General features: G+C 36.9%; 1 protein-coding gene across 17 annotated transcripts in view; it reads right to left on the reverse strand.

Annotated features, from left to right (window-relative positions):
• Positions 1-24,552, reverse strand: part of LOC113091140 (receptor-type tyrosine-protein phosphatase F-like) — a 204,520-nt gene that overhangs the window by 32,253 nt on the left and 147,715 nt on the right. For 10 of the 17 annotated variants that reach the window (XM_026256599.1, XM_026256607.1, XM_026256612.1 and 7 more), the window contains 6 exons: positions 22,934-23,239; positions 17,036-17,229; positions 4,560-4,677; positions 2,990-3,571; positions 588-685; positions 245-501 (listed from right to left, as the gene is read on the reverse strand). In XM_026256599.1, the coding sequence (XP_026112384.1) occupies positions 245-501; positions 588-685; positions 2,990-3,571; positions 4,560-4,677; positions 17,036-17,229; positions 22,934-23,239 (1,555 nt within the window). The remainder of the gene's footprint in view (positions 1-244; positions 502-587; positions 686-2,989; positions 3,572-4,559; positions 4,678-17,035; positions 17,230-22,933; positions 23,240-24,552) is intronic. The other 7 variants (XM_026256629.1, XM_026256652.1, XM_026256636.1 and 4 more) reach the window with 1 other exon arrangement.

Here is a 24,552-nt window from a genome sequence, read left to right on the forward strand (position 1 = left end):
ACTTGCAAGCAGCTTATGTGGCAGCGTTTATATTCAGCAGTGAACCAAACTGAAAACACTGGAACATGAGCAGCTTGTGTGTAAATGAACACAGTGCCATGCTTCACTCCAGTTCAGGAGCTGCTAGATCCAGATTCATGTTATAATGATGAAAGCAGTTTCATGATCAGTACAGCATTAACGACCGCAGAAGATTATGGGTTATGGAGTTATGTTTTTATGGCATTATGTTTCTCAGACTGACCTGACGAGGGCGCTGTTGTGCACCTTGGGCAGTGTGATGGTGAGTTTGCCGCCCTCATCTGGATCTTGTTTGTAAAGGGCCGGTTTGGTGGTGAACAGGTCCGGGGCGGTGCGGATGGAGACCTGCTGCTGTAGTCCGCCAGCGCTGTTTCCTCGGCTCATCAGCACAAAGGAGTAATCTGTGTCCGGCTGCAAGCGTGTAATCAGCTTCCTCTTCAGGTCGCCCTGCACCTCAACACTCTGCTGGTTATACAGGATCTGACAGTAGGGGGCAGAAAGGTTAACGGTCACACAATGACATTCATTTTACACTGCATTTCTATTTCACAATTGCTGCATCTCACCTTGAAAGGCACTTGGGACTTGTATGTTTCTGGCACCTCCCACGTGAGCAGGACAGAGGTCTTCATCACAGCTTTCACACCAAAGTTTTTAGTGAACTCTGTAGAGTAAAAAAAACCGCATGTCGGCACGTATTTCCAGACCGGCTCAGTGATACACAGAGGAACTGCATCACTGGGTAACGAGACTGCACTGTTTAACATGGTGTACATGATAACATCTCAACAACTTCATCTCAAAACACAAAACACAACCTCTGCATGTGTTTTATGCTGTAGGGTAGTAGAGAAGTCAGAACACTGAGAAATAATGGTGATGCCATCCTATTTGCTCATGTCACTTACAGTATAAGCATATAAATACATTCTGTTTTACTTGCAAACATGATTAAATAGACCAATATGTTTTTTCTTTAATGCTGTGAAAACAAAATTCCAAAAGTTTAAATATTTCTCTTTATGTTCATCTGTAATATTAGTCCGCTACGTTCACACTGGAGCCAAGCAAAAATAAATAAATTAATAATAAAAAAATAAAAAGTGTGAAATTCTAAGGACCAAGAATGTTCGGCATGATGCAAATGTTAAATAATAGTAAAACCAGAGCATTTTTGTCCATTACATATGTCATTCCTTGATTGTCTAATGTCTTATTTGAAATTTGGCATATCTCAATGCTATTTCAAATTACTGCAATTAGATGAAAAAACTATGATCAGATGATTATTCAATAATCACACATTCCAAACCTATAGAACAAAGAAACAATTGTTAAGCAGAATACTATATATATTTATATATATAAAATAAATAAATGTGAACAGATGCTGTTGAGCTCCAAACATAACACAAAGTTAGTCCATATGTTCCTTGGAAGAAAGACAGAAATCAGACAGAAGTTTGGGAACAAGATAAGGGCAAACTAGCCCTTCATCTTTCCAGCAGAAGACAAGCTGTATGTGGAGTCCACAAACCGTACGTCTGCTTCCTCTCCAGCCATCTGCTCTACTGAGTGTATTTTAATGCACACTTTACATCTATAATGTAACACATTTTTGATAGAAACAGAACTTTGGATGTAACTTCATGACCACTGAACACACCGACTCGCATCTTGTCCAAGATAATTGAAGATTTTCTGCTTACAGCTGTGTCTGTTAGTGTCAGGTATTTTTGCTGCTTGGCTCTATTATTATCACACTGCACTGGGAAGCTCCTCCCACTGTGAAATATCACTGGACCAAAAGAACCACAGATGAGATCCCTAATGTCTCAAAGTCTGGTTTCTAAGCAGCAGTGAGATTAAACAGAGATCAAATGGAGATGTTTTTCCAAGTAAAATAGTAATAATGTATTAGGCTTATACTCTAAGTAGCATCCCCAAAACAGACAGTTAAATCGTTAATTGCAATTATTTGTTTGACAATCAATTAACAGTCAGATTTTTCTCCTGAGATTTAAATCCCTCTAGCCAAGGTTAATAAAACAACCTCACTTCTTGAAATAAACATTAACTGAAAGAATTGTATATATATATATATATATATATATATATATATATATATATATATATATATATATATATATATATTGTAAAACATAAACTTATAAAACTGTTTAAGCTGAATGAAAACAAATAAAACTAAAAGCTAAACTAAGACTTAATAAAAGCATTAAAAAACTGTAATTGGCCAAACACTACAAAATTACTAAAACTTTAAATAAAGTTTAAATTAAAAAATAATATATATATATATATATATATATATATATATATATATATATATATCTAATATAAAACGTTTCATTCCTATTTCATTCTTTCAATTTGACAACAATTTATTTCTCCAAATGAATTAAGGCACCAACATTTGAGACAAAGTCCATTTTTAAAACATAATTTTGCCCTCCATTAAAACTCCTGAGATTTGCAAAAGCAACCTCTGAGCAATAAATATTTTGAGTTTATTTCTGATTTGATTTCCTAGTTTGCTTCTTTAATGATTCCATTAACGATTCTTTTAGAACTTTTGAAGAAGCTGCTTTACAGCTGACTGATTCATTAATACAAAACTGTTCATTAGAGTGATCTGTGCCTAATTCAGACTATGTGCAATACGTGTAACCTGTAGAGATGTCAGAATAAAAGAGGCGTTTTCTTTATTTCCACTCTCATCAAATTCAATTCAGACGGCACATTTCATTTCAAATCCGCAGCTTAACTAAACATCATTTCGTCATGATTTTATAGATTCAACAATGGTGAAGCATCGCTTCTGAATTGCAGTGCAAGAGTATTTTACTACGGTTTCATCAGCACTGATGGATGAATGCAACCGATAATTAATATGATTAAAGAACCGATAATGAAAATGGAAGCCATTCAGAGCTCCTTAAAAACTCACCAGGCATGGAGGTAGACATAGTTCTGCTCTGGATGCTGGGGCTGATGGGACCCCCTCCTTTACCCGTGAACGCCCTCACTCTGATGTCATAGGTGGTGTCCGGCTGCAGACCCTGGATGGTCATCTGCGTCTCGTCTGTACCATTGGTCTGGTTCTGATGGCTGTTGATGTCACGGTACACCACCACGTAGCGTATGATCTTCCCGTTCCTCTCGGGCAGAGGTGGAGGATCCCAGGCCAGTTTGGTGGTGGTCGTCGTCAGGCCCACCACTCGGAGGTTTTGTGGGTAACTGCTGGGCACGTCTTCCGCGGTGCTGATCTCTTTGCTGTACTCCTCTCCGTTTCCCGCGCGGTTCTTGGCGCAGAGCTTGAAGATGTAGGTGGCGCCCTTGTGCAGGCCGGTGACGGTGAAGTGGTCGTCGGTGCGTCTGAAGTCACGGGAGGTGTAGGTCTCCTCCTCTTCACGCTTGTAGCGCAGTCTGTAGCCCATCAGTTCACCCACCATCTCTTTAGGGGGCTGCCACTGAATCAGAGCTGTGTTCCCGATGGTGGTGCTGATGATCATGGTGGGCTTTCCGGGAACTACCAGTGACAGAGATGGGAGAATTTGTCATTTTGCAGTCATGGCTAATGCTGAACTAATGGGATAGTTCACCCAAAAACACCCAAACAATTTCTGGACAAGCAACTGTTTGGTTACCCACATTCTTTAAAATATCTTCTGCAGAAGAGATAATTCATACAGGTTTGGAGCAACTTGAGGGTGAGTAAATGATGACTGAATTGTCATTTTTGGTTAAACTATCCCTTGACACAGTTTGATTTCAGTTACTATGGTATTGTTGTGTAGGGCTACACCTAGAGCTGGGCGATATGAAAAAAAAAATCTTGTTTTTACCATTTTTAACAAGTCAACTAGTCAATAAATGGATGCGTTGTTTCAGTTTCAAAGTGAAGCACAGCACTGTGTTCATTTCCTAGCGTGCAGCTCATGATATACGGTTTCAGCACCTCAGAGCAGTTTTATTCATTTACTGTGAATCAAACCCTTCTGAGATGCTGAAACTGCATATAAATGATGAACAAAGTGCTGCACTTGGCTCTGAAACCAGCCGTGCATGTATTTATTCACAGGAAAACCGCCAAAATAAGTTTGATGATTTAACATTTGAAAATGTGATTAGTCCTTTAATTTTACATCTATAATGTTTTTAGAATTTATTAAATTATTTTTTTTTATATCAATGGTTATAAAATGTTTTTTATTTCTTATTTTTTAACATTTTAATAATGGTCACATTAGAAATAATTTATATTATATTATTTTACATTATTAGACATTTTTTTAAAGAAAGAGGATTGAGATGGTTTTTAGAGGGTATACCAATGTATGTCGACACCCACATTTTTCCCAAATCTTTCAATCTTTAAAAGATGTTCACCCCCCTGTGAGGTCATTGTGGGCTTGAGTCTGAAGGTTTGTGGCATTTTACATCATAATTACAGTTTAACTTTTTAACTCTAAATGTCCTTTCAAACTTTCACTGAACCCTTAAACACACAATCTCACCGGCCCCTGTTGTGGTCACCACTTTGGCTTTGCTGCGTGCTCCGTCTCCCTTAGTGGTGTACGCCGCCACAGTCACTGAATATGTGGTTTCAGGCAGCAGGCCGGTGATGATGGCCTCCTGAGAGAGAGAGAGAGAGAGAGAGAGAGAGAGAGAGGGAGAGAGCGAGAGAGAGAGAGAGAGAGAGAGAGAGGTCAAACGACGGCAGGCAGAAACATACCGTGCCATTGCTCCTTTTTCATCGTTCAGCGCGCTGTCACAGTTTTGACATGTCTGTTTAATACTGTTGAAGATCATTTCAAGGTTTTCATTAAACTTTAAGCATTCAGTCAGGACATGAAGCGTTGTCTCAATTTCCAGTCTGTACCTGGTCATGGTGCTTCTCACATTCCTATCAGTCACATCAAATCTTTTTAAAGCCAGACGATGTAGAGTTTTATTTCGTCTTGGGTGTAAATCATCCTATAATCCTGTTTTCTTGCGGTAAGATGTTTTCAGAAATCGCTCGTCTTGTGTCTTCATAATTCAAGGATAAATTCTCCACACTAGTTCTGCATGCAAAGTTTCAACAACTTTCAGCTGATTTAATTTAGAATCAATGCAGGATTTTTGAAGCATAAGAGTCTCTTTTGTATTCACTGCAGGGCTGAAGAAATCTGCGGAAGCGACTTTAAAGCCTACATTTTCACAGCATGATGAATGTGTGATACGGTTGGTGCCTAATGTGAATTTGTTTTTTATTCCCTGAGAACTACATCATTTTCAGAAGGTCATAATTCTATTTTATTCGTTCCACAACCAGGTCTGCCAGTTCACCAGTACTGCTCTTGTAGATCTCGAGCTGGTACGTTTGATACAATAAACACAGAAAAAACAAAGAAAACTGAAGAAAACTGATGCAGGTTTTTTTCCAGTGTGTGGGGATGTATTTTGTGTCTGGAAGAACGGCAGGAGGCTGTGAATACCTGCCAAAACCCTTCTGAAGTTTCCTCCAACTGTATATAAACGTGTGACATATTGCAATCTGCATTTTCAGGGGGAACTTTAGCATCACACAAAGGCTGGGAATCTGGAACAAGTGAAAAATGCTATAAACACTCCCACATGTATTTTTAGGAATGAAAAATAGCAAACATGCTCAGATGTTTGTAGTACAAAAAAATCCACCAAACCAACACCTGTTCATGCTCACGCACTCTGCAGATGTCTTTGAAATTGTGAAATATTTCACATCCACATGCTGTTCATAAACTATAACTTATTGTAAACACGGCGAAAAAAGCAAACCATCAGAGACAACACAGTGATTCTTGCTCTTACTCGAAACCTAATGCATCCTTAAACATATTACGAAATCAAAACATATTCTATTTTTAATACACTGAGAAAAATACAGTGGGATTTACTTTGGAACAACTTTCACTCAATAACAGCAAGTAAATTTAACAGATAATTACAAAGAAATGGCAGGTAATTCCCACTTTTCATGATTATAATCCATTTCCGATGGATGAAATCACATCCTACTTTTGTGCAGAAATAAAACAGGTTGCAAACAGAGTTTCACATTGACTTAAATTATCATTTCACAGCTAGCCCACAATTCCAGACCCTCTCTCGCAGGAGATGAGAGGAAATGTGAACGTGTGAATCATCTAACACTTTTAAATGCTAGTGAGCTTGGCAGGGGTCCCTCTCTCAAAAAGCGCATTTACTTTTTGCTTTATTCCCTGTTTCGAGTAGTCCGTCTTATCTCTGGCATGTGTTTGGGGGAGTCATTGAGTCCTGAAAAGTGGGAAGACTTGAACATTTCACATTAAGGCATGATGGATAGGCTGCCTGTGGCAACACAGAGTTTACCAGAGCTGGCCACCATTGAGAGAGACGCCTCTTTATCTGTTTAAAGTGATATCACTGTCACGACTCATTAATAAAGAAGAGAAGGCAACAGAGAGAGAGAGAGATGGAGGGATGGTTTAGAAACAGACAGACCCACATACAGACAGAGAGTTTTAACAGGGCAGAGCTGCACACGACAGCTCAACATCAGCCTCTATAAATATGTAGGACACCAGAAGAGAGATGCAGGCTGCCAGCATCACAAGAGTCACACACCTTCTGAACAATGACTTTAATCACTTCATCAGTCAGACTTTTCAGCCTGTGCAATGTTTGAGAGCACATTATCTTTAATGAACTGAACAAAAGGCACTTTCTCAAACTGAAATAAATAAAACTTCATTAAAAGTACTTAAACCTAAATTTGAACCATGCTAATCAATATGCAGAACTATTAACACGCTAGGACTGTGCAATACTATTTGATTTGATATTGATTCAATTTGAATATATTTTAGGCAAGTCAATTTTTTAATTCATAAAGAACAAAGTCATTTATTTTCAGATATAATAATCAGCACTAAAAAAAAGTTTTGTTTATGAACACTTAAATTACATATTTTGTCGTTTTTTATATCAACTTTAATCTTGGGATTTAAGAATCGATATGGGCTCGGTAAAACAAAGGTCAGTTAAAATTTAGTTGTCAGCAACAAAAGATATGGTCAGTGTTTTTCTCACTTTTGAAAGTTGTTAAATCTATTTTGAATTAATATTTAAGCAATATCAAAGAAAGAGCACCAAATCAAACTGCTGTATTGCTTTTATACAGAAGTTTATTAAAAGAAAGAGACCCACGTGCAATCCTTGCTGAGTTTATGAACAAACTGGTTAAATGAATGATTCATTTGACTCACTTTTTGCCATCTACTGTTGCAACAATGCAACCCACAAAAGAGAACTGAAGCAATCCTCTCAAATAATAGACAGTATGGCAGTATGGATTCAGTACAACTGTTGCATAAACACTATTATATGGTTAGTTGCATTTTATAATGTGCATTTAGAATAATTTTTCCATGCACTCTGTGACCAGATCTAAACAGACCAGGGACTCATTTTTGGGTCACGGCCCACCAGTTATTAATCTAAACTTCCCTGTACTAAAACAGCAGAGCTTCAGGTAGAATCAACAGCTTCATTCAGTGGAAAATCAAAGCTCCCGATGGACGAGAGATTGAGAGAGAGAGAGGTAAACAGACACCAGCGATGCATTTGAGTTGTGAAGTATAAATACTGTACTTGCTCTGTGCAGGCTCTTATCTTCTGAGATGAGGGGAGATTAATCAAAAAGATTTTAGTGACAAATCCATTTGTGTGAAATTTCATAAAGAGGTTAATACATTCCCCAATGGCAGAACACCAATTCACAAAACCATCGCAGAAACACTTAAACAGACTGAGAGAGAATGAAGGAGCTGGGAGTCTCCCGTCTACAATCACAACACATGCAGTATTTCACGAGGCAGATGGAGGCATATTCCTGCCATATGCCCACATCCCACAACACACGGCAGTCACACACACTTCATTTTGTGTGGTTGGAAGATACTGCAGCTTATTTTAGTCAAGAACCACCTATGGACATGTACAGAGAGCAGCCATTGTTTAGAGGTGGGTGAATCTGAAATCAATGTTCATTGTTATTCCGATAATAGTGCATCAGTCTCTGTGTCAATGACAGAACAGTGGCTAAAGTCTGCTTCTGCTCATATAAAGTAACAAGTAGGCTAGCTATTAAACACTCCCCCTTCCCAATTCATTTTTGAAAGAAATCTATACTTTTATTCAGCAAAGATGTATTAAAATGATCAAAAGTGACAGTAAAGTGACATTTATTTGTCTTATAAATGCTGTTCTTTTGCGCTTTCTATTTATCAAAGAATCCTGACAAAAGTCTATCACAGTTTCCACAAATATCTGAAGCAGCACAGCTGTCTTCAGCATTGATAGTAATCAGAAATCAGCATATTAGAATGATTTCTGAAGAATCATTTGACACTGAAGACTGGAGTAATGATCCTTAAAATTCAGCTTTGATCACAGGAATAAATTACATTTTAAAATATATCAATATACATATTTTGTCTTCTAATTCTTAAAAATGTTTTACAATACATTGCTGATTTTAGAATTAATGAGCAGAATTGTCACAGTGTCTTTTCTGTGTTAAAAAAAATCTGCCTGATCTCATTATATATATATATATATATATATATATATATATATATATATATATATATATATAGAACATAGTATTTGCATGGAAAGCCATCATTGTACAAGGTTCATGTGAGGAACAAAACGAGTGAAATTGGGTAGTGAAGAGGGTAAATGGTCATATAGATTGTAACACACACACACACACACACACACACACACACACTTGTGCTGTAGCTGATGATTTAGTCCTCTGTCAGTAAGTAGAGATTAAGTTTCACCTTCGGAGGTTAGAGGATATCTGCTTATTCAGCACCTCGCTCAGGGATTACTTTTCCCCCTTCTTCCCCTCAAACACACACACACACACACACACTGCTCAAAGAACCTGCCGTCTGCCAGTCAAAGCCTCACTTCCTGCACACGTCTGAGGGCAGCGGGGTGATTTCTCCTCTTTATATGGCAGCTGCGTATTCAGTCAATGCTTTGTCTTTTCCCCCAGATGCACATGAAGCGCTGCCATCTCACCGCTGATGGAGGGATTTATATTCCGCTCCATAACCTTGCTGACTAACAGCAAATAAAATACATGGCGCCTTCAGACCCTTCGAAAACGCTTTAATCATAAAACAGCGAATGCAAACACAGCGAGAGATGAGAAAGCTAAAGCAAGACAAAAGAAGCGGTTCAACATTGATGAGACGAACTGCTCATCAAACACCAACGCACGTCTCCAGCTCTGCACTGCATTTTATAGATGCACGGAGACAGACTTTGGACTGGTTTATTCTGGACATCATTCATTACCTATGAGAGCTGGAGATTTGGGGTGACATCTTTCGAAGACTGGACACCATAAACCTTGTAAATTAGTCTGCAGTGACTAGTTTTCCCTCATTATACAACCTCTGGGCCTTTGGAGCCCTGAGACTGACAAATAATGTCTGAGTGCTTCATGTCTCCTGTATTTGTTTCCTTTCTGAATCTCTATAAACCCTTGAAGTGTGTGTGAGAACGTTTTGTGATTTCATACCAGTGTTAAACTGTGGATGTAGCTGTCCATCACCTCAGTCTACTGAGACCATCCAGGCTCATCTGTAGCACATGTGCATCCGTATGTAGAGATTCATGCAGTCTTTCCTGTCTTCACTGTGTCACTAATGTGTTTCAGCCTCACGAACGTCTGATCACACAGAGAAGATGTGCTCTGGTTCTTCACTAGTCTTTTAGTGGGAATGTCTGAAGCACTGAGCATCTCAGAAACAGCACAGGATCCGCTTTGATACAGATGCAGTGTGTAATTTACCAGCTGTGAGGAGATGAGATACTGCTGGGATACATATGACTGTTTGTTGCTTCTTCAAATTGTTTCAGGCACTTTCCATGTTTTAAACAGAGAACAAACTAAGTATTACAACTTTTTTTTTCTTTTAAACAAAGATTAAACATCAAAAATGTTATATTAAAAATACACCAGCATCAGCAACAGATTTGCAAACCAGTGTTATTTTAGTAAAACTTGTATACTATTATAGTATTTCTTTATATTTTTAAAATAGCTTTTTAATTTAAAGGTTTCAGTTTTTTTTCATATTTGCTTTTTTATAGTTTTTTATAGCTTAAATCCATGTATATATGTTTTAATTTCAGTCATTTGAAACTAGTTTATGTCAAGTAGGTGCAGATGCAACATTTTTAATTTTAGATAATTTTAACTTCAGCAAAATACTGTAAATAATGTAAGTTCACGAATTTAGAAATGAGGTTTCTAGGTAGAAACCAACTTTTTGACAAAGAGTCCAAATGAACTCACTCCTCATGCATCACACTTTACAATAATGCTACAAATGTTGTTTTTTTGCACATTCAGAGTACTTTGAAACAATCTACTTCTCCAGGGTAATAACATGTTGGATTATACAAAAGAAAATGCGATTTGTGCCTCTAATGGTTTTACAAATCTCATGAGACACCAAAGTGTATCATATTCAGGCAAAGTGCCTTCAGCTGCCATAGGTCTGGAGTTTGAGTGCTTTTTCTCTCTCTTGTGATGAAGATGAGCAGTAATTTGGCTTTGACACTGATGCCTCTTCACAATAAGAGCCAAGAGAACTGAGTAATGTCATATCAGACATTCCTCATAGTGGACAAGACGCTACATGACTGCCTTTCAGGCTTGGGCAAATATGAGGGAAATGATGAAATATGATGCCACGCCAACTATTTGTGCTGTTAAATTGTTATATCAGTCAGCACACATTGAGGGTCATTTTCTGTTTGAGTCTCACCCTTCATCCTGAGCTGATAAAAGCTTCCATTAGCATGACCCGATGCCAGCACTCTCTCTCTCTCTCTCTCATATTTCATCGCAGTTGGATTCCCAGGAGCCGGTTTGCTCAGACTAATGCCAAACACACACCCTCAGCACATATAAAGTCTGTTTCTCATTTTCTGATGCACATTTTACACAACCAATAAATATGGAAGAATGTTTCTGCCATGGAAAAAAAAAAGAATTACAAAGGAAATTGTGACTTTATCTCACAATTCAGATCACAATTCTTTCAAAGCCTTTCACAATTCTGAATTTGCATCTTATACAAAATACTTAAAAAGGTAAATGAGGACTTGAAATGATTTCCTCAAAATTGCAAGTTTATATCTGTCAGTTCTGAGAAAAAGAGACAGAATAGTCAGATATAAACTAAGAATTGTAGGGAAAAAGTCTGAATTATGAGATAAAAAAGTTGTGTTTAACATTTTAGCAAGCTTCCATAAATCAGAAACTACTGTACATGGGCTCTCAATGGATCAATAAACACATAAATCATATTGAACAATTAAACATAAGTTTATGACTAACAAAACTAGCTAAACCTTGTGTTAAGAATAAATAGTGCAACAACATGAAGTCCAAGTTAGCTGTGTGCGTGTGAAATGAGAAAGTGATATAGTGAAATAGTGCGTGTGCTGGAGGCTCTGGCTTCATTCTGCAGGAGGTAAATGAAGCGCAGACTGTGCTCCTTACAGGTCCTTCATTAAACACTCAATGAGAGCTGCTGGTTAACTGATCACTGCATACTTTAAACTGTGATGACACATATATGAAGTTCACATGGATGTATTAATGTGAAGAAATATGCATGTACACATTCTACTTTTCTGGGTTTGGAAGAAAAAAGTTCTCTATTAATCTCATTGCTATCTGTGGCAGCATCAAGAGATCTTATTTTTATGATTTTATGTTCCCATGCAGACACACACACACACACACACACACACACACACACTGAAGCCCTGTAAAAAACACTGCCCACTACACCCCATTCTTTTATTCAGTAAATACAGGCCATTATGCCACCCTGCGTGGATAAGATAGACCTGTTTACCAAAGACTGCTCCTCTCCACCTACAAAGAGAGCCTGTGTGTGTAAGGCTGAGTTTATCTCCTGATCTCTCTCTCTCTCTGCCTCCCTCACAGTGACCGGGTCACCGCGCACACCCTCTCCTGTGCTGAAGGAGACATAGATCAGACTTTGACAGCATGTCTTATCTGATGAGACGTGCCTCATGCTTCACAGCTCTCCTCTGTCTCTCACACACACACACATGCAGGGGATCATCCAGGTCCTCAGGTATGAAAAGAAAAAGCAGGAGCCCATCACTGTACTGCAGCAAAGCAAAACTCAACCCAGAGAGAACTTCCTTCAGGAAGCATGAAATCCGACATAAGCATCTTCCGAAGGCCGCAAGAGACAAAGCATTTCACAGACCACTCGAAACACCGAACTGTTAACAAAAAGAAAGTTTCCAGTTTGAGTCCAAGTGACTTTTAAAACCACAAGAAACCTTCCACAAAGAAGTCAATATTAATTCTCTAGTTCATCGGGTTCACAAGCTTTTTCTCAGCAGAACACCTTTAACATTAATATTTACTTGAATCATCCTCTTAGATGTCAAGTAATGCTGTAACCTCTCAACAAACAGACATATTTTAAATAATAGATTTGATGACTGTTGTTTTATTGAAGAATAGAGTGAAGTGTTACACATTTTACTGGAGTCAACATGAAAAAGGATTCACAAGCCATTTTACTTCTGCAGTGTTACTTCCACAGGCTTTCTGAATGAAAGAAGATATGCAACATGACACTCTGTAATGCATAGTAATCATATCAGAGGCAAAGACACATTTTTTTTTACATTTTGAATAAAGTGCACTGAATAATTGAATAATTGTTCACAAGCCCATTTTCATTCTACTGTACTGTTAAATTTAATTTGAATGTAAAATTTAAGCACAATTCAGCATTTTTAAATACTTAAATTTTAAACACTTAATATTTAAAATTTTAATTTTTCAGTTTTCTTTTTAATTGTAGTTATTTGCATTTGACATTTTTATTATTATAATTTTTTTGGCATTAATAAATTTAGTATTTAATTTTTAAAATTAAATTTTACATTTTAATTTAATATTAATCATTTATTAATAAAACCTTTTATTGAGCTTTTTCTATTTCTAATTGTCATATTATAATTGTATGCATAATAAATGACATTTGATATATTTACATAATTTTATCATGTATTTTAATCAAATATTTCATTATACATATTTATCTTTATTATACAGTTTTTTCTTAATTTTAGTTAACACTAACCACACTGAGCCCGATAAAATGATATGAAGAATCTATAATAAAACTCTCCAAACAGCCATTTAGTCATCTCAAGCACCTACACAGCCAGAATTACTCTTGATAAGATGAGGGCTGATTGCTGAACCTTTTTGTTAAAAATGCATGGACAGTGATTATATTAGCGCCATATAAACTCTCATAAAGCCCTGGGAGGCAGCAGCTAATCAAGGCTTTATGTAGCTGTGTGTTTATACCCATGACGTCTTAAAGTTTCACATCACTCTGATCATTTTTTTAATTAGTCAAGGGAGAGCATGCAAAAAGGCCAGCTAATAAAAAGAGACTGCTCACATTAGTGCTAAACACAATCAAAGACAGCATAAAGCCAACTTCAGTCATAAACCTGATGTAGCAGATGTAGCAGGTGTAGTTTTACTCTGTTTTTAGTGGGGTGAAGAGAAAAGGCTCCTGTGGAGCATAGCTTTAGACAAGGACATGGTGGCCGTAAAGTTGTGCACAGGCGAATGCTTGGGTGACGTGAGACTCGATGAGAGAGCAGTCATCAGCTTCAGAGACTGACAGAACGGGCTTCTCAAAATGATTCAGCACTCGCTGCACAGATTCAATCCATCACGCGTGGAAGTGATGTACGAGTGAGCCGCTCTCAGCCCAAACACATCTCATCTCCTCTCATCACTTCCTCCCCATGGCCCAAATACAGCACAACGCACTCCATTTAACATTTCTGAACAGAGAACAAGCTAACAAATGGCTGCTTATAGATTTAATGTGGAAACGGCTGTGGTGTCCAGCTGGCCTTCATTAAACAACACCAGGAACAAAAGAACAACCACAGACTCAAACCGAGATGATTTTATCACCTTTGCTTACAATAACTACTGTTTGATTCATTTCTCCTTTGCAAATGACGTATTTTAATGTCAGATTTGCTGGTTTTACTTACTTTTATCTTACTTGCACAAATTAAAGATATTTTCCACACTTTTGCATAATTTGACAGTTTAATTTGAAGCTATGCACATAAATATATACATTTTTAACCTTGATTTCTTTTTCTTAATTGTTCAGTTGTTTTCAACTGTTGTTTCATTAGTTACCAGGAACACTAAGATTTGAAAAACTTAATTAGTGACACAATTATTGTTTGAGATGCAAATGACATAGAACAGGTTATATTAATCACAAATGATATACATGCATATAAATGTAGCACATTCTCTTGATGTTTTCCAAACTATGCTTAAATCTTATTTATTTGGACAAATGATGATGGCTTTGAACTTAGAGTCAAATATTTTATAGCATTCTTTGTTTATTAATTCGTTTATTAATGTATTTGTCTTTTAATGCCCTTAAGGTTATTTATATAGAGCACTTTGATCAACCAATGGTTGTTTTAAAATGTGGTTTATATATGAATGAATGAATGTTTTTATAATGGATTCTCATATTTTACGATTAAATGGTAAAACAATAAAGTCTATGATGCATTTGAAAGCATAGAAAAATAATGAATTAAACACTTAAAGTTGTTATGCATGTAAAATCAATAATAATAATAATAATAATAATAATAATAATAATAATAATAATAATAATAATAATAATAATAATAATAATAATAATAATAATAATAATAACAACAACATTGTTATTTTACTATATTCACAGTTTTGCCAGACAAAATACATGTTTGTCACACTAATAAAGCCCAATAAATTAAAAGGGAATTGGGATTACTAGGAAACATGCAATAAGATTCGGTAACACTTTAGAATAAGGTTCCATTAATTAATGTTAGTTAATGTATTAATTAACATGAACAAACAATGAATAACACATTTATTACTGTATTTATTCATCTTCGTTAATGTTAGTTAATGAAAATACAGTTATTCATTGTTAGTTCATGGTAATTCACAGTGCATTAACTAATGTTAACAAGCACGACTTTTGATTTAAATAATGCGTTAGTAAATGTTGAAATTAACATGAACTAAGACTTATAAATGCTGTAGAAGGATTGTTCTTGCTTAGTTCATGTTAACGAAAGTAGTTAACTAACATTAACTAATGGAACCTTATTCTAAAGTGTTACCTAAGATTCTAATACGTGCCTGGTGTGAAGTTTGTGTGACAAACAGATGTTCATGTATGAAAACTAATGACTAAGTTTGCATGAGTGAACATGTATCTGATCATAAAAACAAATGTGCAGAGATGCAAGAATCTTGCTCACGACTCCTCGTCTCCACACAAATAAGACAGCAATGCAGCTAGCGAATGGAAAAAGAAAAACCCCAAATGAGCGTGTGTGAACAGCAGATGAGGATCTCCACCCTTCAGAGGCGAACGCATCACAGAGAGCAGCCAACGGGAACGAGGCAGATCCTTGGAGCATGCATCTGAACTTTCCTGCAACTTGACTCGCATCTCGTTCTGTTTCTTGAGTTCTGACATTCATGAGGCACAGGTCTTTTAGCACCACACATGCTGTAAGCCATGCATGTAGTGTAATTCCCTGTCACACACACACTAAAGCAGGCTGACTGAGAGCCAGATACCTGTAGTCAGAGAGTCGGCGTGCTCCTGCAAGCTAAACACTGAATAACAATCCTACAGCAGCTCTCCACGGCCGGCTGCTCTCTCCCATGAATACTCAGCAAGGATTAGAGCACACTACAGCTCCTGATCCATTTCAGCAAAAACCAATTCCTCTCAAATACATATATATTAATATTAACTTCATTTGAATAACACTCATTGAGTTCGGATCATCCCTCTGCAAGCTGGAATTACACTCTTATGAATAAAACCCTTCAACATTAGTTCTATGACTTCACTTTTGTCAGTTTCCGTCAGATTGAGATGACTACTAACATGTATCAAATTGCATGCTTTAAAATGTGCTTGATTTAAAATGTATAAGGCACATGACAGTTTACACGCCAAATGAATTCAAAATTCAGAAAAAATAGATGTATATCTATGAAAGAGGTGAAATTGTGGGAAAACTGTGACAAAAAAATTAAGCTTGTGTAGTTTACTTTGCTAATAAATACATAATTTTTTATGTAAAGCGATAAAAAGATATTACTCAAAAATAATTGAAAATTTATATATGTAAAACACGAAACAATAGTATAAATGTATGAAAAGAATGATTTTCAGTTATATATGACAGTCTTTTTTTTGGATCGATTAAATTTAGTAGTGGAATGTTCATTATTACAATTATTTAACTGCATTTATTAACAATGCTTCTGAATACTAATGAAGCATTTATTTGAATTTACATTTATGTATATATACACACTCACCGGCCACTTTATTAGCTGCACCTGTTCAATTGCTTGGTAACACAAATTGCTAATCGGCCAATCACATGGCAGCAACTCAATGCATGTAGTCATCTAGAGGTGTGAAGACGACTTGCTGAAGTTCACACCGAGCATCAGAACGGGGAAGAAAGAGGATTTAAGAGACTTTGAACGTAGAATGGTTGTTGGTGCCAGACGGGCTGCTCTGAGTATTTCAAAAACTGCTGATCTACTGGGATTTTCATGCACAACCATCTCTAGGGTTTACAGAGAATGGTCCCAAAAAGAGAAAATATCCAGTGATGGCAGTTGTGTGGACAGCTAGTAGTACTAGCAAAGTGCACCTAATAAAGTGGCCAGTGAGTGTATAAGTGTGAATACAAGAAGAACATGTTTAGTTAATTTTCAATGTGATTTGTTTGATGTGCAATGTACCTGTGCCTCGGGAAGGGCCACGTCCAGTATGATGGGTTTTCCGCGTGGCTCTCCATTCTCCAGCCGAGAGTAAACCACCTGATAGCCACGGATCTGTCCGTGCTGCTTCTGCTGCAGAGGAGGCTTCCAGGACACCCGCAGAGCCGTGGAGTTCACGTTGTCCACCTCAACCCTGCGTGGAGGGGCGCCAGGCACTGTGGGAGGCAGAGAAGAAACATTTAGAGCTTCATCACACACTCACAACACACACAGATCAGCTAAAGGGACAAACCAGCTCCCAGGCTGCAGCCAACACATTTAAATAGTTCTTTACTTTTAGTTCGTTTATCTACTCTACTCCATGATTCACCTCAGACTTTACAACTCTCAAAGAGTTTATATTTGATTAAAAACATTAATTTGTATTTGTTTAATAAATATATAATTTTTACCAATACATTTTACCATTTTAAAGGTTTCAAATATTAATATTACAAGTTTACGTTTGGGAAAAATAAAAATATAATCTATACACGTTAGGTATTGTAAAAATAAAAATAAAAATAAATAGCAAAAGGATATATAATAATAATAATAAACTAATATAATAATAAAATATGTAATATAAAGTAAAAATGTAATAATAATAATAATAATAATATACATATAATAAAAATATATAATAATATTCAACAATAATAATAAAGTAGGTACACTGTAGTCTTTCCTCTTTAATTTTACTTTAGAAATTTCATTTCACAAATTCATAAAATCCTGCAAAAATGAAAGGGATTGCTCACCCTCCTCGCGTTGCACCAAAACTTCATTCACAGATACAGACTCAAAAAAAAAATAAAAAAAATTAAAAAAAAGGCAATCATAAAGGCATTCATTAAATAATTTAGACTGATTTCAGTCATTTTTAGGTCTTGACAGCTGGCGGTCACCATAAACCTTAACTGCATGGAAACAACGAGTGTAAATATTTATGTCATATAGCTGTGAAACAACATGAGGGTGATAAAATTAAGGAGGGTGAACTATCTTTTTCACATGCATTTGACAAACATAAATGTGTTGTACTGAGAGCCTGGGAGAAAGGCTTCACCAAACCCACATAACGCCAGCTCAGCTCAGCTCCCTCTGGAGTTTGGGCTGAAGACAGACCCGACTTGAGTGCAAAAGAGCAGCAGCTCAGTAGATGTTAATGACAGTCAATTGATAGTCAATAGAGGAGGCAGTGAAGGGAGGGAAGACAGGAGTGAAGGTTAAAAAGCACAGCATTAAGAGATTAATAGCCAGATAGAGAACAGTCTCTCCCATCCCAGAAGTAACAGCTCAGAGCGCAGAAGATCTATGGAGGCTCAAGAGCTGAACGTCAGCAAAATAGGCTGTGCTTAATTGGAGTCATTTAACTGTATAAATGTGCTCGGCGCTGGCTGGAATTCAGCCTTGACCTTCAGACGAGAAAAAAGTCGATTCCTGAAAACAGATAAACAAAACTACAGTGCTCCTTTGCAGATGTGTGACCCGAGCTGGAACGAAAGCATTGACACGATCAATTTTAACAGCATGTTTGAGCTCAGCTCAGTCGACACACTTTGCAGCATAATGTCAATTACCACAGACACAAGTCTGGGGAAAAGACTTGAACTTACAACTGAGTAAACTAGGCCAGCATTGCAGGGGGTTGAAAGCTACTGGAAATGAATAATTCAGTCTAGCACCTTTCATGTGAAAGTTTGGTGGGCCTTATGTATTCATGACTGTTGAAAAAATGACATCTGGCTTTACACAGACAAGGTGAGTAATCCTTTCTATCACACTCATAATTTTATATTCGATTCATATCATTACTCTTTTGAAACTGTGTATTTTAATTAGAGCTGCATAATTGTGACCCAAATTGTCACTTATTTTCCTTGATATGATTATGTATTAATTAACTTTATAATTAATATAATTATCCTTAATAAGCAACACAATTTAATTTGATTATCACAACAACTGAATTTTTTTTACCAATGAATAAAAATGACTTTTCTTGTTTTAATTTTTTTTACTGACAAATAGCAATTTCCCTCTATATTAAACCCTAATTTCCATTCAATTCATATTCATATGTTTATGAGATATTTTAATATTTTATCCCCATATTTTCAATTTCCATGACTTTACCAGGTCTACAAATCACACTTTTAAAATTCTCTCATTCAGTCTTAAAAAAAGCAGTTGTTGAGAGAAGAAATTTTAATAAAAAAATATAATTTCAATTTATTTATTTCTAATTCGTTTTAGCTTATTTTAAACAACTGAGAGCCATTTTGGGGCCCCCTGGTTGAGAACTACTTCTGTAGACTGTTCTTTTTTAATAATCGTGCAGTCCTAAAATGTGTGTCCAAATGTATGTGTTAAACACTTTCACAAAAACAAAACCAAAAAACTACAAACTAACAAAAGGTAACTAAAACGTACACTTTATGAGCAACTTTGTACTTTTAAAGTGCTAATATGTATTTTTAAGGTACTCATATGTTCTATTTAGGGGGAAAAAAAGTACTTTACCGTGACAACTTTGTACTTTTTCCATTTATTTTTGTGCATTTATCATAATTTCAAAACATTTAAGAAGTCACATTTATTTCCTGTGGTAATCAATGTTATGTCAGAAGTGCTGTCGATGGAGCTTAACTCGTATTGAACACGTAACATTCCTTTGAGGGGTGAAAGCATAGACTTTGCTTCTTGAATCTTCCGGCTCCATCCTGACGTCTGTCTCACGCTCTCTCAACTTTCACTCACTCGTTTTCTCCCTCTCATCCCATGTCTCCATGGAAACCGTACCAACTGGAGGGGACAGGTTCACACTACGCTCGCTGCTCACAGCCACTTAAAAAAATTACACGTGTGCTGGCAGGATCTGGAATATGATGAAGATCAGAGATCCCCTGAAAACAGCGTAAAGGCCCATAAGGGTTCTCAGCCTGGCCTCAAAACAGGACGAGGTCTACTGAGTCCTGCTTCACGCATCACAGACCACATCAAATCACAAACCACTAACACATGGACCGCTTTATAAGGCAGAACGTTTCTGTGAGAGTTTCTAATAAGAAATACAGCTTGCATTCAGATCCTGTGTGCCATGACCTTGCTCAAACCTGGCAGCGCAGCACTTTGCTTTCCTGCGTAAAAAGACATTCATAACTGCGGTGAATAAACTATCAAGCTCAGAACGCCTCAAACCAAAGCGTGCGCTTTGATTTATGAGAATACACAAGCTAAGAGGTTGAGAAATGTAAAAAACACTCTGTTCTGTCTGGGACTCGTTAACGAACGATCTCGTCGCAGCAGTTCTGCTTGATGAATATGGATGTCAGCGAGCTTCTATGAATTGGCGGAAAAGGTAAGAAGAACCGATGGAAAAGTTTACAGATAAAAAGCACAGCTAATTTATCAATGGCTGCACCTGCAGCTTCGCTTTTTCACTTTCAGTCAGCGCCGTTAAAGCCTTATCAGCCACCGCAGCGCATTATTCTCTCCAGAATATGCAAGAGAAAACTCAATAGCTTGATTTATCTCATTTTGGCCTGATTAATAACCCTCCAAAAGAAGCTGAAATGAAACTGAACAACGCGTATAAAGTTCAGCAGCTTCCAAGTTCAGTGCATCCGCTTTAAAACAGGCCCCAGGCCTGCATCAATCTTTCGTTCAGAGTTTTATTCCTTGCTAAGCTTAGCATCTCTATCACTATTGCTCATGCTTGGTTCAATATGGCTTACATAAAGTATTCTATTATTTTAAGCAATCAGTCTTACAATTTTTGCTCTGCAGACGGTTAAATATTCCACAGACTTGCATTGCAGGAAAGATTCAAGCCATATCTAGAGACCAGCATAGGACAGAAATAACCACCCAGAGCTCTCCAGCAGTGTATATATGAGCACCAGAGCCATCACCCATCACAACTACACCGGTCAACAGTTTGGGGATGGTAAGATTTTTTGTCTCTTCTGCTCACCAAGGCTACACACTAAAATTACAGTAATATTGTGAAATATTATTGCAATGCAAAGTAACTATTTTCTTTGTGAATATAATTTCAAATATAATTTATTGCCATTGACAAAGCTGATTTTTCAGCATAATTATTACTCCAGTCTTCAGTGTCACATGATCCTTCAGAAATCATTCTAATATACTGATTATTATCAATGTTGAGAACAGTTGTGCTGCTTCTGTGCAAACTCATACATTTTAAGGATTTTTTTGGTGAATAGTTTAAAAGAAAAAACAATTATTTAAAAACGAATGATTCATTCTGTAACATAAACATGTCGTATTTGATCAATTTAATGCATCCTTGCTGAATAAAAACATGTTCTGAAAAAAGAATAAGGAATAATGTGATTAGACTGGTTAATTATGATATCAATTACCACCACTATTTATTATTTATTTAAAATGTTAATTATGCTGTGCTACTTTATTAATGCAAATTTAAGGCAAACAACATTAATGCATGCCATATTGTATGTGTTCTGGGAAAGATGAAATGAATCAAATTATTGTTTATCCTGTTAAAAATCAAAAGGGCTGATTTCATCAGGGCTGCATGTGATGGGTTAAAATGAAACTGAAAAGGCAGCACTTGCTTAAAGTAGAGAGAATGCCACTGCAAGCAGCACTGGTAAAAAAAAAAACACACAAAAAAACCAACCTTGCCTCCAGGACAGAGAAATAGAAAGAGAGAAGAAAGGAGATGGGATATCAGAAAGAGAGTGTGCCGTTTGATTGACAGGATTAAGAGACAAGGGACATGTACTTCCGGCTTTCACCTGTCAATCAAACTGCTGAGCCCAGTGGAGACAGAAATGTGCAGCATTAAATGAGCCCCACATATGGACAGACACACACAAATGCACATACAGAGTATTTTTACATGCTGTTTGCTCATGCAAAACTCACTGGCCCAGATCTAATCTTGTGATTTTCTATTCTAAATATGAATCTGTTTTTGCCTTCAATGTACACTACCATTTCAAATTTTGGGGTCACTATGGTTTATTTTTTTTATTTTTTTAAGTAATTACTAGTTTTACTCAACAAGGATGCATTTAATTCAAAAGTGACACTGAAGACAATGATGTAACAAAAAATTACCTCAAATAAAAATGGTTCTTTTGAACTATCTATGCACACAAAGAAAAAGAAAAATATGCAGCATGACTATTTTCAACATTGATAATAATCAGAAATATATCTGGGGCAGCCAATCAGCATATTAAAATGATTTCTGAAGATCATGTGACACTGAAGACTGGAGGAATGATGCTGAAAATACAGATTTGATCACAGCATATTTAATATACTGTGTTTTACAGTATATTCACATAGAAAATAGTTATTTTAAATTGTAATGATTTCAAATAATATTCATATTTTACTGTATTTTGATCAAATAAATGCAGCCTTCTGAACAGTTGTGTAAGTCTGTGGAATTTTTCCACCCATTTGATATTAATTATGGGTAACAGTAATAGTAACACTTGTTTTAGTCACATCTATAAGAACCTTCCCTAAATAAAGGTTTGTGTAGGTGTGCGTCTCGATGTGCCGTGTGAACCCTCCGAGTCTTTTCATCGCACAGCAAAGACTGACTCACAGAACAAAACACCAGCGCTGTCCTGAACTTTCCCTCCGCTCTAGAGACGAGAGACCAGCGTCTGCTCTCCACATTAATAACAGAAGGGTGAGGAACAGCAAGCAGAAACTCCAGCGTAACAGAAGAAAGAGAGAGAATCACACAGGGAGGAGTGGATTCATGCCGTTCTCTCAGGAAACCCGTAGTGAGGAGTTAGTGCTGGTGAGTTAGGAGGTGCGGAGAGCAGATCTGGAGAGCACCCGTGAGCCGAGCATTACCATCCTCTTTGGTTCTGACGCGGGTGCTGCTGCTCTCCGGGCCGGGCCCCACATCTGTGTGCGCTTTGACCCACACCACGTACTCCGTCCACTTCTCCAGCCCCTCCAGCACATAGCTGGACACATCCGCGGGGATGTCCTTGACCTCGTGACGCTGCTGGTCCTCGCCCGACTCCGCCTGATAGGCCAGAGAGTACCTGACGATGTTTCCATGGCGACTGGCGGCCGGAGGAGCCGCCCAACTCACCTTGATGCTGGTGGAGCTGAGACTGATCAGGTGCACTTCCTGTGGGGGGGCGGACGGGGCTGGAAAGGGGTGCAGGAACACATGAGCTGGGACTGTTGCATAAACTTAGCATCTGTGCGTCTAACAAGTAGTTTGCCAAGGGGTAATCTGTCTTACTTTTCAGATTCAAATTAGTCTGCCTTTTTTTTATGTAACTGATTTTAAGTTATGACTAACTTGTATGCAAGTTTATGCAACCGGCTAGCAAAGAACATCAAGGTGACACATACAGTAAACAAACAAAAACATATAGAAATAAGTATAAACATGCACCATGAAAACTCATTTTGGAGGATTTCATATAGACTATTTAGTCATTCTTTGATACTGTTCAAAAGTTTGGGATCAGTAAGTTTTGTTGTATGTGTGTGTGTGTGTGTGTGTGTGTGTGTGTGTATAAAGAATACTAATTTAATGCAGCAAGAATGCTTTAAAGTGATCTTAAGTGAAAGTAAATAATTTTACAATGATAAAAATGTATTCTGGTTTCCACACAAATATGAATCAGCACAACCGTTTTAAACAATCGGAAATGAGCAGCAAATCAGCATTTTAGAATGATTTCTGAAGAATCATGTGACACTGAAATCTGGAGCAATGATGCTGGAAATTCAGCTTTGCATCATGGGAATAATTTGCATAAAATGTATTTTAGAAAATAGAAAACAGTTGATTTAAATTGTAATAATATTTCATGATTTTAAAGTTCTTACTGTATTTTAATCAAATAATAGCAGCCTTGGTGAGCAGAAAAGACTTCTTTCTTCTTTCTTTCTTACCAACCTCAAACTTTAATAGTAGTGTATGTCTGTTAGAAGATGAGAAGTGAAGCCTTACCGGGGTCTTTAAAGCAGTGAAACTCAAAACTTTAAGAGTTGCAAAAATTCATATTTTTTGAAAACCAAACAAAACATGAGATTAATTACAATTCATCTATATTGTGCTGTTCTAAAGTTAACCAAATCTGGATCCCATTTAAGTCCTTGTAGTTTAGAATCACTGCTTTACACACCAATATAATATAGTCTTATAAACAACTGCATTTTAAAAGTTTCTTCTCCATCGTCAAGATTTAAAACAATTTCAGGAAACTTTGTTTGAAAGAGCGAATGCTGCAATATTACTTTTTAAAGTCTGCACATACTGTAGTCTAAATATGGTGTTTTGTGGTGAAAGCAGAGATTGATGGCTCACTTCTACTCTGTATCTGTGTTAGTATGACAGAGATAACAGATACACTATGTCTGACACACTGTCTTTGGCTAGACATGTAATTGATGTGATTGATGGCCTGTCTAGAGTCTGAGATGCTCTATCGATTTATTTTTAAAAT

This window comes from Carassius auratus, chromosome 6 (genome assembly GCF_003368295.1).
Source record: "Carassius auratus strain Wakin chromosome 6, ASM336829v1, whole genome shotgun sequence".
NCBI lineage: Eukaryota > Metazoa > Chordata > Actinopteri > Cypriniformes > Cyprinidae > Carassius > Carassius auratus.